This window comes from Chiloscyllium punctatum, chromosome 14 (assembly GCF_047496795.1).
Source record: "Chiloscyllium punctatum isolate Juve2018m chromosome 14, sChiPun1.3, whole genome shotgun sequence".
In the NCBI taxonomy this organism is placed as follows: Eukaryota; Metazoa; Chordata; class Chondrichthyes; order Orectolobiformes; family Hemiscylliidae; genus Chiloscyllium; species Chiloscyllium punctatum.
The window spans coordinates 30045283-30064210 of record NC_092752.1 but is presented as its reverse complement, the minus strand read 5'-3'; the positions used below and the strand labels follow the sequence as shown (position 1 = coordinate 30064210).

The 18928-nt window shown below is 39.3% G+C and overlaps 1 protein-coding gene and 1 long non-coding RNA gene across 2 annotated transcripts in view; one reads left to right on the top strand and one right to left on the bottom strand.

The window, feature by feature from the left end:
• LOC140485698 (uncharacterized) overlaps positions 1-11385 on the bottom strand; it is a 37702-nt gene extending 26317 nt beyond the window's left edge. The window contains exons 1-2 of the long non-coding RNA XR_011962410.1: positions 11227-11385; positions 568-671 (exon numbers count right to left, since the gene is read on the bottom strand). This is a non-coding gene — a long non-coding RNA (uncharacterized lncRNA). The remainder of the gene's footprint in view (positions 1-567; positions 672-11226) is intronic.
• A 171-nt stretch (positions 11386-11556) lies between these two features.
• The window catches only part of tbc1d9 (TBC1 domain family, member 9 (with GRAM domain)), a 69974-nt gene continuing 62602 nt past the window's right edge, over positions 11557-18928 (top strand). The window contains exon 1 of the mRNA XM_072584122.1: positions 11557-11712. Coding sequence (XP_072440223.1) covers positions 11592-11712 — 121 coding nt within the window. The 5' untranslated portion in view covers positions 11557-11591. The remainder of the gene's footprint in view (positions 11713-18928) is intronic.

The following is an 18928-nucleotide window of genomic DNA, read 5'->3' as shown; positions in this document are numbered from 1 at the left end:
GGGAGTGAACATCTCCTCCAATTAACTAAGATAGCCAAAGCTAAACCTAATAGGTATGACCTACTCGGTTAGTGTTTGACGAGCATTAAATTCCACAAAAGCAGGTATTTCCACTTGTGAGAAGACCAATATTTGTTATGTAAATACAAGATTGTCACTAGTATATATAATAAGGTACTTAAAAAGAACTACTTAAAAATTGAGAATGTAGAACTTGCTGTCACATAGTGGTTGAAACAAATAGCATAGATGCATTTAACGAGAAGTAAGGTAAATATATAATAGGCAAGGAAATAGAAAGATATATTGATCAAATGAGATGAAGTAAGGTGGAAGGAGAAGGCTCACATGGAATTTCAACATCTAATGGTCATCTTATAAATTGACTAGTTTAATAATGTATAAATTTATAATTCATACCACTTTTTTTAAACTGTACATGTTGTTCACAATGGACTTATGTTCTAACAATGGTGGAGCAGTTCCAAAGTTACAAATTCACTGGCATTATGAATGATAAACAGAGAGCTGTGATAGCATATTATACAGGAACATGGACTAACATACCTCAAAAAATGAAGGTTTTGTTTTCCAATTCTGTAATGTTTACAGGCTTCCAAATGTTTTGAAGAAGTTTTCAGCCCTTCTGCTTTAATTGAAGCTTCTCACTGCTGAACTTCAAAATAGAAAAGTTCAAATTACCAGTGATCCCGATGGCTAGCAACATTTCATTAGGGAAAAAGTTCCTCTAATTGTTGTACGTTTGGTTAGGATATTCACCAAAATAAGGCATTAAAAAGGGTCACTGATATTATAATTTAAACTTAATTCACTGTAATGTCTTAATATAGCAGACATATCTTAACCAACTAATAGTAATCCTATACACAATGGATGGGATTTAGTGCTCCCCATCCCCTCAGACGAGTTCAGGTATACTGGGGGAGGAAGTTATGATTGCATAAGTCAGTTGGAAATCTTGCTGCTATCACACCTCCATTTGATCGTGTTCAGAGTAGGAAAGCCCTGCCCAGAACCATTTCACAGACTTGAGGCTGATGAATCATATTCTGATGGGTGATGGGGGACTTGCCATCCAGGAACAGCCCAGAAACAAGTGGTTTCTTGCCATGTGGAAGGATGGGGGTGTCCCTTATCTATGATATAATGTGCTTGTTTGAGAGAATCAGAAACAAGGGCACCTTGTAAGAATCCATACCTCTCCTTTGTGCCTATCCCTCTCCCTCCTCACACCTCAACAATGATCCCACCCATCCCGATGCCTCCATCCTGCCCACACTCACTCTTATCTAGTGACCAATCTCCAATCTCTCCTGCAAGCCTATCACAGTCGGTGAGTACTGCCCTAGGCGGTGTTAACTCTGACTAGCCAGCTGCTCAGACTTAATTATTAAGGAGGCCTGATTTAGTGCAGATCAGACCTCCTGGTGAAAAGTGACAAAAGTTTCCCATTGGTTCTCTGATCAATTGTCCACATTAAATATGGTCAATATTTAAAATAAAAGTACTTAAGCAGATATTCAACTGACAAACAGAGGACTTCAAGCAATTCTATGGTATAAGTTGCATCCACTTTTCGCCCAGCTCTGGGCACTGTTTGTTCAGACACTGTCAAACTAAATCTATCGTTGGTATTAGGTTAAACATTTGATCAGCACATTACTCGCAATTACAACATTTATTAAATATCAGGAAAACATGCTTCTAACTAGGTATATTGTATTTGTCACCAATAATTTAAGAATATTATTCTATAACATACTTATATGACATGACAGAAAGAAAGCAACTAGTACACAAAACTCTAAAACAGAACTCAAATAAATCAGGAATGAACTGTTTAACCCAAGGCCTATGAACTTGTTGTGATATTCTACCTTAGCAACAAATTGACAAAGTCCAACTCATACGTTCAAAATCTCCTGATGCAATGCCCCTTTGAAAATTGGAGGTGCCTGAATATAGGCATAACGGCTAGAGGTGGGCAAGATATAAATGCATGTGAAGTTTTCCTCATGTGTGGTTTCCTCAGAGACCAAAAACATTGCTTACATTATAACTCTTCTTCCAACAACAGCCAAGTATCCAGGATAACTCATATCTTGAACTCATAAGTCCTTGAAAGTTTAGATGGAAAATAATAGATATTCCAATATAAAAATCATGAAAAAGTCTAGATAGGTGAATTCCACAAAGATACTAAGGACCTGAGTACTTGTTTCATAGTTGTTGTCGAACTGGATGTGTTGAAGAAATAATGTTGAAGTACTAGTAATATAGTAGGGCTCAAATTCAGATAATGGGATGGTGAATGCAGTCTTGTGATTTTAGGACTACCTCAACTTAAAATCAGCCCTATTATGACAGTCACACTCTGCACACTTGGGTACTCAATGGGGAATGGAGACAGAGATAAATGTAAAAGTCTTACTTTTAGAATATTATTAAAATAAAATTTGCAAACAATGTGAACCAAGTCAAAGTTTCATTTTTTTTCATTTGCCCATTTGAGGTTTTTGCATTTATTTTTATTGACACTTGCCTCTATCTCTTTGAATTCTTTCACTGTTTATGATTTCTTCCACTTCTTTTCCAACATCTAATACTGAATGAGAAATTTTCTCCAATTAAGTATTTGGAAGACTGAAACAATTGTCTTTGTACCTGATACAAACAGCAATCTCTGCGTACTATTTCTATTTCTGCCATCCGTCTGAAGCTCAGCTAGATATTCACAATCTTAATGTTTACCCCCGAGACGAGCTTCCAACTATGTGTCCATTTCAGCACTATAACTGCCTACAATAATCCCTGTAACATCATCCAGCAGCAACTCTGGTCAGTACATCTGTTTTCTCGTCCATTTATTTGTAATTTTTAGACATAGTCACGTGGCTGGCCTCTCGTCTTCTAATCTCATGCTCACATAAGAATTCTATGGACTGTATTGTATTAGGACGTGAAGGTCTGAAACAGTTAATGCCAAGAAGTGCCTTGAGCGCCACTTACTATGATGACATTGTACAAAGCTGGTGGAAGAGCAGCTTGGAATCTCAAAGGTGTAAGATCTACCATTCAGGTTTTCCTCATAACTTTTGTAACAATGTTTATTGATCAGTGAAACTTGTGCTTAGTTGCTAACATTCAGTAAACTACATTTTAGTTAAGAGTCTTCTCATTAGGTTACTAAGCAGTTTTCCTCTATCACACCAGACAAAAGGAAATCCAAATCCTAAACACCCTTTCCCTAAAAGAGTATAGTGGCAGCAAATCTAAGCCATAGACAATAGACAATAGGTGCAGGAGTAGGCCATTCAGCCCTTCAAGCCTGCACCGCCATTCAATATGATCATGGCTGATCATTCCTAATCAGTATCCTCTTCCTGCCTTCTCTCCATAACCCTTGATTCCACTATCTTTGAGAGCTCTATCCAACTCTTTCTTAAATGAATCCAGAGACTGGGCCTCCACTGCCCTCTGGGGCAGAGCATTCCACACAGCCACCACTCTCTGGGTGAAGAGGTTTCTCCTCATCTGTGTCCTAAATGGTCTACCCCGTATTTTTAAGCTGTGTCCTCTGGTTTGGCACTCACCCATCAGCGGAAACATGTTGCCTGCTGCCAGAGTGTCCAATCCTTTCATAATCTTATATGTCTCAATCAGATCCCCTCTCAGTCTTCTGAATCCAAGGGAATACAAGCCCAGTCGCTTCAGTCTTTCAGTGTAAGGTAATCCCGCCATTCCAGGAATTGACCTCGTGAATCTACGCTGCACTCCCTCAATAGCCAGAATGTCTTTCCTCAAATTTGGAGACCAGAACTGCACACAGTAACAAATTTGGAAACCAGAACTGCACACAGTAACTGCACGCAGCCATGATCAGGAACAAGACAGATAGCTCTTAAAACAAGATGGTCAGCAATAAATTTCCCCCATACACAATGCATTGTAGCTCCTGATCCATGCTCGTTAAATACAATGGTTCCTGTTCTGGCAATACATCAATCAAAAAATATCTCACCTTTTTCAAATCCTTAGGTCTCTGCCCTCCCTACCTCTGTAACCTCTTTCAGCCCTTCAATCTTTTGAGATGTCTGCAATCCTTCAATTTGGGCCTCTTGCATATCCCTGGTTTAATAATTCTATCATTATACTTTAAGAAACAGGCACAGGGAGTAAGCCATTAAGCCTGCTCTACCATTCAAGGGCTGATCCAACTTTCCTTATGTCCATTTTCCTGCGTTTTCCTTGTAACCCTTGATTCACCTACAGATCAAGAATTGATCAATCATCTATCTCAGTCTTAAATATACATAAGGACTCTGCCTACACAGCTCTCTGCAGCAAGGAGTTCCAAAGACTCTCAATCCTCTGAGCGAAGAAATTCCTCCTCATCTCAGTCTTAAATTGGTGTCTCTTTATACCAGGACTATGCCCTCTGCAACTCAACTCTCTCATGAAGGGAAATATCCTCTCAGTATTTACCATGATGAGTCTCTTAAGAATCCTATACACTTCAATGAGATAATCTCTTGGTCTTCTAAACTTCAGTGAGTAGAGTTTCAGCCTTTGCTTAGAAGACAATCCCTCCATGTGAGGAATTATCCTGGTGAATCTTCTCTGAATTGTTTCTAATAAAAATGATATATTTCCTTAAAAAAGGGACCAATACTCCTCTCTGCACTCCAGATATGGTCTCACCAGTGCCTTGTATAGTTGCATTAAGACTTCACTATTTTTATACTTTAATCTCCTTGAAATAAAGGCTGACATCCCATTCGCCTTCCTGATTTCCTGCTGTGCCTGCATACTAGTTTCCTGTGTTTCATGCACAAATACCTCAAATCCCTTTTTGTTGCATATTTCTGCATTTTTTCCTCCATTTAAATAATAATGTTCTTGTTTTCTCACTTCCAAAATGAACAACTTCACATTTTTGATATTTTACTAGTGCTATAGAAATGCAAGTTGTTATTCTAAAAGTACATGCAGATGATATCATCGGGATTCAGCCTTAAAGGAATGGCTAATTCCAACTGTAAGAAATTAGAATCTTAGAATCCCTACAGTGTGGAAGCAGCCTATTCAGCCCACACCGATCCTTCAAAGAACATCCCACTCATATCCACTCCCCCCCACCCACCCCGAACCTATCCCTGTATTTCTTATGGCTAACCCACCTAGCTTGCACACCCCTGGACACGATTAGTATTTTAGCATTTAAAAAATCCAGCTAACCTGCACATCTTTGGACTGTAGGAGGAAACCCACACAGACACAGGGAGAATGAGCAAACACCACATAGAAGCAAACCTGGGTCCCTGGCACTGTGAGGTAGCAGTGCTAACCACTGAGCTACCATGCTGTCCTAGAGAATAAGAGCCAGTCATTATGGATGATTCAGCATTAATAGTGTTTACCAATCATCTCACAATGTTTGAGTTAATAATCATGAAGAACCAAGCCATTGCTGGCATTCCAAACATCAGCATATTTTGGCAACCTTATTCAGAAAGACTACATGGTGCCTGGTTGAGCCACTGGAGTGAAATGAAAGGCTGTTGCTTAATTAGGTGTCCTCTGAAGTTGAGATTGAGGCACTTTACTGGTGCAGAGCATAGGAGCTTTACTCTCCATCACAATGTTTGATGCTGTCATGGGATATCTGAAATGGAAGGTGTTCCATTACTAAAAATATACTAAGTAGGCCATTGTTTAGAATTTGTGTGAAACCAACTTGTCACCACACATTTCAAACACCTCTTGACCTCCAACAGATGGGTGAATAGTCAAGGGAAGCTATTTGTCAGTTACACTTGTTTATGTGTAAATCTTTTATGGAAAATTAGCTGCAGAATTTTCAAATCTAGGATATACTTTTATGTGGTGTTGATACTTGGTTAGAGTGGAAATCAAGGCAAATAGTGCAGGTTAAGGAGACCAAGCCTTACATTATCTTTGATATGCAGCAGGCAATTGTTGGGTTCTTTAAAATATGCTTTTGACAGGCTCTTTTTAGGGAATAGTTTCTGACTTTGATTCTTTATTCAGTCACTATGTAACCAGGGGAATGCTGATTTTACCAACGTAAACCTAGGCCAAAACCTCTCCTTTGAAGCAATGAATTCAGGATAGGGCAAGCTCCAAGAGCATGTAAGCAAGCAATTATCAGAATTACCTTTGTCTGCATTCGTGAAAGCAGGTCCCAGGCAATTGGGAATGTTGGCTGTCAACTATCTGCGAGTTTGTAAATGCGTACATAGTTTGTTTAAACATCAATAAGGATGCAGACAACACAAGAATCATACAGCACAGAAACAGACCCTTCGGTCCAATCTGTCAAGCAGACCATAATCCCAAACTAAATTGGTCCCACCTGCCTGCATCTGGCCCATGTCCCTCCAAACTTTTCTTATTCATGTATTTATGTCTTTTAAACATAATAACTATACCTGCATCCACCACTTCCTCTGGAAGTTCATTCCACACACAAACTGTCTAAAAAAAAATTGCCGTTTTTAAAAAAACTTTCTCCTCTCATCTTAAAAATATGCCCCCTCTTCTTGAAATCCCCCACCCTCGGGAAAAGAACTTACCCACTCACTTTGTCTATACCATTTATTATTTTATAAACTTCTATAAAGTCACCTCTCAACCTCCTTCTCCAGTGGAAAAAAGTCACAACATATCCAGCCTCTTCTTATAACTCGAGCCCTCCATTCCCAGCAACATCCAGATAAATCTCCCTTGAACTCTCTCTATCTTTATATTTTATTCCTATAACAGAAACCCCAGTACTGGACACAATACTCCATAAGAGGCATAACCAAACTCCTATACCCAACGGTCAGAGCAGAGCAATGAAGGCAAGCATGTTAAACACATTTTAATCACCCTAGAACCAATGACATAGGAAGGGAAAAGATTGAGATTCTGAAGAGAGATTGCAGAGAGTTAGGCAGGAATTTTAAAAAGGAGGTCGTCGAGAGTAGTAATATCTGGATTACTCCCGGTACTACGAGTTAGCGAGGGCAGGAATAGGAGGATAGAGCAGATGGTGCACTGGAGAAGGATTCACATTTTTGGATCATTGGAAGCTGTTTTGGGGTAGAAGTGACCTGTTCAAGAAGGACAGATTGCATCTAAATTGGAAGGGGATTAATATACTGGCAGAGAGATTTGCTAGCACTGCTCAGGAGGATTTAAACTAATAAGGTGTGGGGTATCCTAGGGAGATAGTGAGGAAAGATTTCAGTCTGAGACTGGTACAGTTTAGAACAAAGGCAAGTCAAACCATCAGGGCAGGCAGGAACAAAGCAGAGAACAAGGTAGGACTGATAAATTAAACTGCATTTATTTCAATGCAAGAAGCCTAACAGGGAAGGCAGATGAACTCAGGGCATGGTTAGGAACATGGGACTGGATATCATATCAGTTAAAGAAACATAGCTCAGGAGTGGACAGGACTGGCAGCTTAATGTTCCAGGAAGCAAATGTTACAGGAAGGACAGAAAGGGAGGCAAGAGAGATGGGGAAGTGGCATTTTTGATAAGGGATGCACCTGTACTCAGGGAGGATATTCCTGGAAATACATTCAGGCAAGTTGTTTGGATGGAACTGAGAAATAAGAAAGGGATGATCACCTTATTGGGATTGTATTATAGACTCCCTAATAGTCAGAGGGAAATTGAGAAACAAATTTGTAAGGAGATCTCAGTTATCTGTAAGAATAATAAGATAGTTATGTTAGAGGATTTTAACTTTCCAAACGTAGACTGGGACTGCCATAGTATTAAGGGTTTAGTTAGAGAGGAATTTGTTAAGTGTGTACAAGAAAATTTTCTGATTTAGTATGTGAATGTCCCTACTAGAGAGGGTGCAAAACTTGACCTACTCTTGGGAAATAAGGCAGGGGGCAGGTGACTGAGGTGTCAGTGGGGGAGCACTTTGGGGCCAGTGATCATAATTCTATTCGTTTTAAAATTGTGATGGAAAAAGATAGACCAAATCTAAAAGTTGAAGTTCTAAATTGGAGAAAGGCCAATTTTGACAGTATTAGACAAGAACTTTCAAAAGATAATTGGGTGCAGATGTTCGCAGGTAAAGGGACAGCTGGAAAATGGGAAGCCTTCAGAAATTAGATAATGAGAGTCCAGAGAAAGTATATTCCTGTTAGGATTGAAAGGAAAGGCTGGTAGGTATAGGGAATGCTGGATGACTAAAGAAATTGAGGGTTTGGTTAAGAGAAAGAAGGAAGCACATGTCAGGTATAGACATGATAGATCGAGTGAATCCTTAGAAGAGTATAAAGGCAGTAGGAGTCTACTTAAGAGAGAAATCAAGAGGGCAAAAAGGAGACATGAGATAGCTTTGGCAAATAGAGTTAAGGAGAATCCACAGGATTTTTACAAATACATTAAGAACAAAAGGGTACCAAGGGAGAGAAGAGGGCCCCTCAAAGATTAACAAGGCACCCATTGTGTGGAGCTGCAGGAGATGGGACAGATACTGAACGAGTGTTTTGCATCAGTATTTACTGTGGGGGGAGGGGGGGTGGTGTTGCTGAACAAAGAGACCTTGGAGTGCAGGTTCATAGCTCCTTGAAAGTGGAGTCGTAGATAGATAGGAAAGTGAAGAAGGCGTTTGGTATGCTTTCCTTTATCAGTCAGAGTATTGAGTACAGGAGTTGGGAGGTCATGTTGCAGCTGTACAGGACATTAGTTAGGCCACTGTTGGAATATTGCGTGCACTTCTGATCTCCTTCCTATGAGAAAGATATTGTGAAACTTGAAAGGGTTCAGAAAAGATTTACAAGAATGTTGCCAGGGTTGGAGGATTGGAGCTATAGGGAGAGATTGAATAGGCTGGTGGTTTTCCCTGGAGCGTTGGAGGCTGAGAGGTGACCTTAGAAGTTTATAAAATCATGAGGATAGGATAATTAGACAAAGTCTTTTCCCTGGGGTGGGGGAGTCCACAACCATAGGGCACAGGTTTAGGGAGAGAGAGGAAAGATATAAAAGAGACCTAAGGGGCAACTTTTTCACGCAAAGGGTGGTGCGTATATGGAATGAGCTGCCAGAGGAAGTGGTGGAGGCTGTTACAATTGCAACTTTTAAGAGGCATTTGGATGGGTATGTGAATAGGAAGGGTTTGGAGGGATATGGGCCGGGTGCTGGCAGATCGGACTAGGTTGGGTTGGGATATCTCGTCAGCATGAACGGGTTGAACCGAAGGGTCTGTTTCCATGCTGTACATCTCTATACTCTATATAAAAGAGATCTAAGGGGCAACTTTTTCACTCAGAGGAGTGAGCCGCCAGAGGAAGTGGTGGAGGTTAGTACAATTACAAAATTTAAAAGGCATCTAGATGGGTATATGAATAGGAAGGGTTTGGAGGCATATGGGCCAGGTGCTGGCAGGTGGGACTAGATTGGTTTGGGATATTTGGTCAGCATGGATGAGTTGGACCGAAGGGTCTGTTTCTGCGCTGTACATCTCTATGACTCCATGACACTATCTATATGTAATGCAAACTCCAAAGAATAATGTACTTGAACTGCTGGGTTGCTCTGTTCTCCAACACGGTCTAAAACCTTACTTATAAATGCACGAGGCTTGTCTTTATTTCTTTCATCAAAATACAATACTTCACATTTATCCAAATTAAACTCCTTTTGTCAATCTTCAGCCCATTAACCAAAACTGATCAAGATCTCTTTGTATTCTTAGATAACCTTCTTCATTACTTACTATACCACCAATCTTGGTGTCATCAACAAACTTACTAACCATGCTTTCTACATGCTCATCTAAATTATTTGTATAAGTGACAAACAAAAGCGGATCCAACACCGATCTCTGTGGAAAAACACTGGTCACTGGCCTCCAGTCTGGAAAACAACCCTCCTACTGTTAGGCCAATTTTGTATCCAATTGACAAGCTCATCCTGAATCCCATGTGACCAAGTTTTACTAATTTGTCTACCAAGTGGTACCTTGTCAATAGACTAAGAAAGCTGGCGTGAAACGATAAAATTGTAAAGAGGCCATAATCTCTAGCAACAAGATTTTTTTAAAACTTGCAAACTTTTTTCTGCTTTACTGCATAGGCTTATGCAATGTGGTAGGTAGTGTAACACTGATGCCTAGTTAAGTAACATCTTGATAAGGATTTTTTAAAATAAGGCAGTTATGCACCCTAGGATGTAAACATGTATCTTATTAATTAAAAGGCAAGGACTGGTATTTTGTAGTCATTTATTTACCTATAGAAAGGAATTTAATATTAAACTGTGACTTAAAAGCAGGTATCTTTTGTGTTAATTGCAATCAGCCAATCTCTTGAACACACTGCCAGAGAGTAACTCAAGACTGGCAGGTGAGCCATGTAAGATCAATACATGATAAATTTTACCAGATGCACCAATGCAATTGTAGATATTTTAACCAACCAATTTAGATATAGTAAGACACAGCTTGAAGGCAGGTGGGACTTGAATCCGGGCCTTCTAGTCAAGAGGTAGCACTGCAGTACAAGAGTCCTACCTATGCAACAATAGATTGTCGAAGATAAATTCGGCTCACTAGTTTTGTAAACCTTCCCCTTATACCAAAAAATGACTTGAAGCTTTAAACACCTTGTCCGAGGTACCATTAAAAAAGCCCCACCCCCCAAGGTTAAACTGGCGATGCCTTTCGATATTGATAGGATTGTAGTCTATGTTGGTTTGGGTTACTTGTCCGGGTCGTGCTCATTTCGCAGTTCATTTGTTCTTTGTGCTTCGTGGCACTGGTTTAATTCGGAAAAGGGTTTGAACAAGGAACGTCAGAACAATAGCAACACGGGGTGAGCGGGGAGGAGATTAGCTGTCGTGAGACGTAATGGTGAGAGTCAATAGGGTGGTGCTCACTGATACCGCAACGTGACAGTGCGCCGGGAGCTGTTACTACATGTTGACATTCCGGCTGGGCGAAAGGGTAAATAAAGCCAGCGATCGGCGCTTCGCCCCACTACAACAACAACAACAACAACAACTACACAGCAGCAACAATAACGGACGCTGCATGAGACCACCTCGCGCCCCACTCTCCCTCCCTTTTTGAACCGCTGCCGTGTTCCAATCCGATTCCCTTCATTTATTTCATTGAAGCGTTTAACGTTGACGTTATGACGTGACAATAACACCGCGCCGGGGGAACGCTTGCCTGCTGCCGTCGTCCGTATGTTTTTGAATCGGCGATCCGTTGGTTTATGTTTTAATCGGCTGTCCAAGACGTCTGTTGTCATTTAACGTCTTTTTTTAAAAAAAAGAACGACGAAAACGATAGCGGAGGCAATGTACTCGTTTTAATCGGGTGGTTCCATTGATTATAGGCAAGGGGCAGCTCCTCCTCCACCTGCTCCTGCTCCCACCCCTCTGTGGTGTAAAATCCGTTGTCCGCCGCGCTCTTGTCGGTGATGCTGCGGTCCTTGCTGCTTACATAGTCAGCACCCTCACGCGGCGCCGCTCGGCTCGCTCGCGCTCTTTCCCTCCCTCCCTCCCTCCCTCCAACCGCCGCGGCCACCGGGGATGTGGGTCAATCCGGAGGAAGTAGTGTTGGCCAACGCGCTGTGGGTGACCGAGAGAGCCAACCCGTACTTCATACTGCAGAGGAGAAAGGGACATGGAGAAGGGAGTGGAGGGCTGGCTGGTAAGTGTCAATGCCTACTACTTATTTACGTGTGTGTTTTTTTTTAATTGATGCTCATCTGAGAATGCAAACGTGCGCCAGCTGAGTGATTGCGAATAGCTGTCATTTACTGTTTGTGTAAACATAAGACCTCTCTCGCCCTGCCTTACCTAGAATACATCATTTTACTGAATGCAAATTCTGCATTACTATATTGCCATTTAAGGGTACGTAAAGTTTTTGTTCAGCGTTTTCATCCACAGTCTCTCAATTCAGCACTTGTTGAGATATGTTCATCATAAACCACATATGACTCGTTAAATGTTTGGGATTAATTGTCTATTTGGATGCTGTGATTATCTAACAGATCGGAGTACCCTACTATTGAAATACATATATGTATTTTGGATTTAATTTAGTGACATTCAAGTGTGGGAAATTATTGAAGAACAACTGTAAATGATGTCCCAAGATTTTCTCCTTTGATCAGTTTTCTCTGACAAAAATAATACTTTCGTCTGGTACTTTTACATGAGTACACTTCAGTCTGTTGGAAATAGTTTAGTGGTGTAGACAATTGTTAGTTAAAATTCCCCCAATGAGATATTGGAGCCAGTGTGCTTCCAGTATGTGTAAACTTACTGTTTCTCATTTATCCCTTCTGTTTAGCTGAGTTGTTTTTGACATAGAATCATAGAGTTCAACCCATCCATGCTAACCAGATATCCTGAGCTGATCTAGTCCCATTTGCCAGCATTTGGTCCATTTTTCTCTAAACTCTTCATATTCATGTGCCCATCCAGATGCCTTTAAATGTAATTACACCCACCTCCTCCAGTTCCTGTGGCAGCTCATTCCATACATGCACCACCTCTGCTTGAAAAAACTGCCCCTCAGGTCTCTTCAAAATCTTTCCTCTCTCTAGTTGTGGACTGCCTATCCTGGGAAAAAGACCTTGGCTATTCACCCTATCTGTGCAGATTTTATAAACTGCTATTAGATCACCCCTTAGTCTCTGACACTCCAGGAGAAAAAAAGCCCCAACCTATTCAACTTCTCTTTATAACTCAAACCCTCCAATCCCTGCTACATCCTGTAAATCTTTTCTGAACCCTTTCAAGTTTAACGACATCTTTCCTATAGCAGGGAGGCCAGGATTGAATGCAGTATTCCAAAACTGGTGCCGGAAAATCACAACAGGTCAAGCAGCAACTGAGGAGCAGGAAAATCGATGTTTCAGGCAAAAGCCCTTCTTCAGGACAAGGCGTCTCATTTTCCTGCTCCTTGGATTTTGCCTGACCTGCTGTGCTTTTCCAGCATCTCTCTAATCTTGACTTTGATCTCTAGCATCTGCAGCACTCACTTTCGCCTAGTATTCCAAAAGTGGCCTATACAATGTCCTGTGCCACTGCAACATGACATCCCAACTCCTATACTCAACACACTGACCAACGAAGGCAATCGTGCATAGGCTTTCTTCACCACGGTCTACCTTCGACTCCACTTTCACAGAACTGATTACCTGCACCCCAAAGTCCCTTAATTCTGTTTTAATAAAAGAATTCTGGACAAGATTGTTTAGTGCTCTCTATAAACAAGCCTGATGCGAGCTATTTATAGTGTTGTGATTTTTATTGGTAAATTCTGCAAGTATCTTTGTATGGCTATACACAGCTTTGCTACAGACTGTAAGGTTCTTCTTTGTATTGTAGGTTATCATCCCAAGGGCTTCCAGGCAAAAGCTTTGCTTCCTGTGTTATCAGATCAACCTTTTATTGTCATGTGACCAAAGCTGTGTCTCAGTCTAGAAACCATTGAATATAGATGCAGAGCTACAATGCACCTTGTTTAATGGTTATTTTTAATCCTGGAAAATCACATTGTTAGAAAGCAATTATACTATATTTCAGCTTGAAACAATCTTTAATCTGAGGAAACATTAAGTCCTGAATAAGAGTTGCTATCTACTGGTTTTATTCATGTAAACAATAATATTTTGGGAGACTTTCTTGAAGTTAATGCTAATGATCCTTTTACTTCTGGTCTCCTATATAAATGCCAGTTTGAGTCTTATCTCCATTTGCTGAGTAAAGCTTTATCTGCTCTTTCCCTGTTAAATGCATCAAAAATGAAAAGACAACTAATTTCTTTCTGTTTAAAATGTATTTCTTTGACAAGAATATTATTACCTACTAGAAAATTATATCTACTATTTTGATAGTTTTTAAAATTAAACTTGTCGAGGTAGATGCTGCTTTTCTGAGGTCAGCCAGCTTTGGATCAGCTTTGGACTGTCAAAATGTCAACTCCAATGAAAATCTATTGAGCTGCTCCCGGCCACATGTCTCTGAAGTCTGCATCACTGAAAGTCAGTTTCAATAAATCTGAAAATTCAATATTTTCTGGAAGATAATTTTATTTTATAAAGGTACTACACAATTTCAAGTTCTTAGACATTAAGAAGGAATTACAACGTTTGTAAAATCTATACAGTCTGTCATATTTTCCTTTCTGTTTCTAAAATAAATAGGAACTGCTCACCCTACCATTAGTTTACTGACATCATTCACCCTCTAGTCTACTCATGACATCACTGATTTGTAGTCCAGGACCAGATGAATGCTTCTTATTTATTTTTCCAACAAATTTAGAATGCTTTTTATTTACTTTCCCAATCCACTTGTGTTCAATCCAAGGGATGTCCTTAATGTCTGGATTCAATGCATAATATTAGAGGATAATTGTGGTCAAATGTGAAAACTATATATTCAGACTCTTTGTACCGCCGCCACCATCACCACCTTCAAACATTGACAGTTTACATTTCCAGGTAATGTGATGGAGACAATGGGGACTACAGATGCTGGAGAAATCAGAGTTGATAAATCGTGGTGCTGGAAAAGGCACAGCAGGTTAGGCAGCATTCAAAGAGCAAGAGATTACTTGTATTTTGTATTCATTCTCCTCTTAGGATTTTGTGAGTTTGTTATTTTGGTCATGAGATACATGTATAAAGGAGTCGAGCATGGATTTGAGAGTTGTGATGTATGAAATGATATACTATGCATCTTTGTGGCTCAGAAAAATACTGTTTTTGTTTTATTTAACAGCATTGTATGCTTATTTGTATATTAGTGGACCAACAACAATAGTGGAGTAACAACAGCAAATGAACTGAAGCACAATGTCTGGAACATAGAACAAACTGGGCCATATCATTTATAATACTTCGCATTGGTTGTGCTGCCATTGTAGCTTCTGATTCTTGCACTTTATTGAGATAAGCTGACAGTAACTGATGTAGCTGTGCTATACACTTGCAGAGGATTTTTTTTTTGAAGCTTCCAAATAAACTTGTATTGTTAGTCTTCAAAGGCAGCCAAAGACAGGATACAATTTTAAGTTTGTTAATGTAACTATTTGAATTAGATAGTCAATCTTCGGTGCTACAGATGGAGTGCAGCCAAATGTAGTCTTTCTGTGATTAAAAACAGAAAATGCTGGAAATACTCAACAGTTAGACATCTCTGTGGAGAGAAGCAATCAAAGTTCCTGGTTGTGATGAGTGGTTAACTCTCTTTGCTTGAATGTACTGCCTGATTTTCTGGATATGTCTGGCCTTTAGTTTTATTTTGGATTTTCAGTATCTGCTGTCTTTATTTAAAATCATGCTGTTTGTTCTTATGTTTCTATGTAACAGTTTGATTTGGTGTTTGTAGTCAAATAGCAAAACTGAGGAGATGTAGTGGGGTTTTTTTAAATAAACGTAGACATCTAAATTTATAATGAAGCAGTTGACAAAAAAATCTATTCATATACATTATCAAAATGTATTTTACCTCGCAGGCCAATAACTTAAAACTAAGTCTTTTTGAGGACCTTTTCCAAATGCCTGTGATTGGTGCTACTTCCAACTTAAACAAGTTAGCATCAACAAACATGGTTAGGATATGTCCAGGGTTCAGGATTATTTTGGTGTGAAAAAAAAATGAACATGTAAAAAGTTCATAAATTGTATTTTTTGAAGAGGATTTCAGAAGTTGAGATGCACCTTCATCCTGCATTTGGCTACAGTATTATATGTAATACTGTACATGTACTGTACTGAATATGTAAAAGTCTCCTGAGAAGAGCTGTGCAACTTTCTTAGAGTCCATTGGGTTGCCTGGCTTTGAACATCTTTTAATTAAATCCTGAGATTAAAGTAGAATTCCATGTTCAATTTGACACAAGTCAACATCATGAATTCTACCCAATCCATGAAAAAACTAAGCTCTATCTTTTGAAGCTGTTGAAAAAGTAGTCCAAAAGTAAAACAAACCATTTCATCATCATCATTGAAGGCAAGGTGTTTAATTTCTGCTATCATAGTAGCATTTCTTTTGACTAAATTTTAAATAAATTTGTGGGAAAAGTTTCATCATCACATTGTGAGCAGTAATGTAATGGCGCGGAACATTCACATGTTTTCGAACTTGATCGATTTTTTTTTTACTTTTATTGAGATTAGTTAAATTGTGTTTATTGTAATACAAATGGTTGATTCACTTTGCAAGATTTATACCATTGTGATGGCTATGAGAATTTATCCCTTTCTTCCCTAACTTGTTAATGATTTACTGTCCTACCTGCTTGAACTAAACAAACCCTGCCTTTATTCATATTAGTGCAAAGTACTGCAGATGATGGAAATCTAAAATAAAAGTAAAGCCTGCTCTAAATACTCAGCAAGCCTAGCAATATTTGTCGAAAGGTGGTGTGTTGGGGCATCCTGATGAAGAGCTCATGCTCAAAATGTTGGCTGTCCTTCTCGGATGCTGCCTGATCGGCTGTGCTTTTCCGGCGCCACACTTTTCAAATCTGATCTCCAGCATCTGCAATCCACACTTCCTTCCTGATGAACAATTGTCAACTTGAAACACTAGTTGTTTCCTTCCCACAATGCTGGCAGACCTGCTGAGTAGTTCTAGGATTTTCTGTTTTTTAAAAAATATCTAATGATATCTGAAATTTTTAGTTTTTTTTCACATTTTGAGCTTTAGTGGATGTATAATATTTTGTATTCAAATTGTTATGATTCAGCAGTCACAAAGTGTAATTGGAGCCTCCCTGTGACTTTTTAAACTTACGGTTTGCCAATAACACTTACCTCTAAGCAATAAGGAGAGTAATGCTGAGCATGTAGATCACACTTTCACTTGTTTAGTTGTATGTTTAGGCCAAAATTATGCAGATGTACAGTGTTTAATATTTTTATAATAGTGCTAATTAAACTGAATAGCTTATCTAAATGCTTTTCTCCAGGTATGATGTGGATGTGCTGGTGTTGGACTGGGGCAGACAAAATCAGAAGTCACACAACATCAGGTTATAGTCCAATAGGTTTATTTGAAACCTCAAGCTTTCGGAATGTAGCCCCTTCATTAAGTGAAGTGAGAGAGAAGCATGCAGGCACAGAATTTATAGGCAGAGAGATCAAGGGCAGAGAGAACAAAAATATTATACAAATGGTGTGAGTGGGGTGTCAAATAATAAGTCTGTGCAGGTGATCAAAAGTGTCAAATGGTGTGAATAAAGTGTCAATAGCTGAATAACAAGTGAAGGGATAACCTATAATCAATTAAATGAGACAGAGATAATTATAAAAAAAAAGGTGCTGCTGGAGACAAACCAAATGACTGGAATAACATGATAGGTATAAGACTTGCATGCCAAGATCTAACCGAAGTAATAAGTAAACCAAAACTGTACCCCATTCACACCATTTGTGTGATCTTTTATTCTCTCTACCTATAAATTCTGTGTCTGTGTGCTTCTCTCTCAATTCACCTGAAGGGGCTATGCTCTGAAAGCTTGTGATTTCAATTAAGCCTGTTGGACTCTAACCTGGTGTCATGTGATTTCTGACTTTTTTCCAGCTAGAAATTGTATTTCTTCAGTTGGGAACTGATGTACACAAAAGTGGATCTTGACTACAGAATATTTACTATTGTATACCTTTATTGCATTCGTCATCTTCAACATTTTCCCAGAAAAATAATCTGCCATACCTGTAGCTTTAAGATATGGTTTTATGCTCGGTTTTGCGGTTACTATTGCAAGATTTCACTTACCTTGAAATAAAATTTGTCATCTTGTTGTAGGTATTTTGAGGTTGTACCTATGGTTGCTGCAGAGATGGGAGACTGCTACAACCGTACACTGTTGCAGTTTAAAATATCCTTGATCAGCTTGAAAAGAACTGGTACAAAGTCATATAAAACCATGGACTGGAAACCAAGGTTGTCTCTGTTCTGTTTCTAAGGCACTTCTGTATATGATAACTCTTGGTAGCTCAATGACAAAGCCTTTTTTTTTCTGACTGGATAAATATTTTGTAGTGACACAAAGAAAACACTTAGAGTCTAGCATCTCTTGAAATCCTTACAATGTGGAAATTTATTAATGTTAGTTCATTTGGAGTGAAGATTTAGGAAGGAGGATCTGCATTGAGAACATGAATTAGGCCATAAATTAAAGGGTTATAGTCTCTATTACCTGAGCTAGTCACAAATTGTCATCAGGTACGTAAAATTAGAAAGATGAACATATTGCTCAAAAACCGATGTGGGAGAAGTGAGATCTGGTTTGACAGCCACTGGCATCAGTACTGGGAAAAATGGGCACTGCATAGTGGGGTCAATCTACAGAATTCTGTGCCTTACAATTGTGTCCTCCACAATCACCTGATGAAGGGGCGGTGCTCCGAAAGCTGGTGTGCTTCCAATAAAACCTGTTGGACTATAACCTGTTGTTGTGTAATTTTTAACTTAATCAAGTCATGCAATAGTTAGAGATTACCTTGGTTCAAGAGATCAGGATGTAGAATTGTTTTGGATGGAGATGAGGAACAGTAAGGGAAAGAAATAACTTGTGGGAGTAGTTTGCTACTCACCTGACAGAAAAATCAATGTGAGACAAAGTGTACTAGAATTATATTTGGGTGCTTATGGTAATGGGTGGTTATAATCATAGGTGATTTTAAATTGCATATAAACTGGAAAAGTCACATTGGCAGTAGTAATAGCCTGGATGAGGAGTTCATACAGTTTGTTAGAAGAGCATATTTTGGAACCAACCAGAGAGTTGGTTATATAATACCAAGTCTAATATAACGTAAGAGGACTAATTAATGACCTCAGAGAAAAGGCATCCCTAGGAAGCAGCAACCACACTATGATTGAATTTTATATCTAGC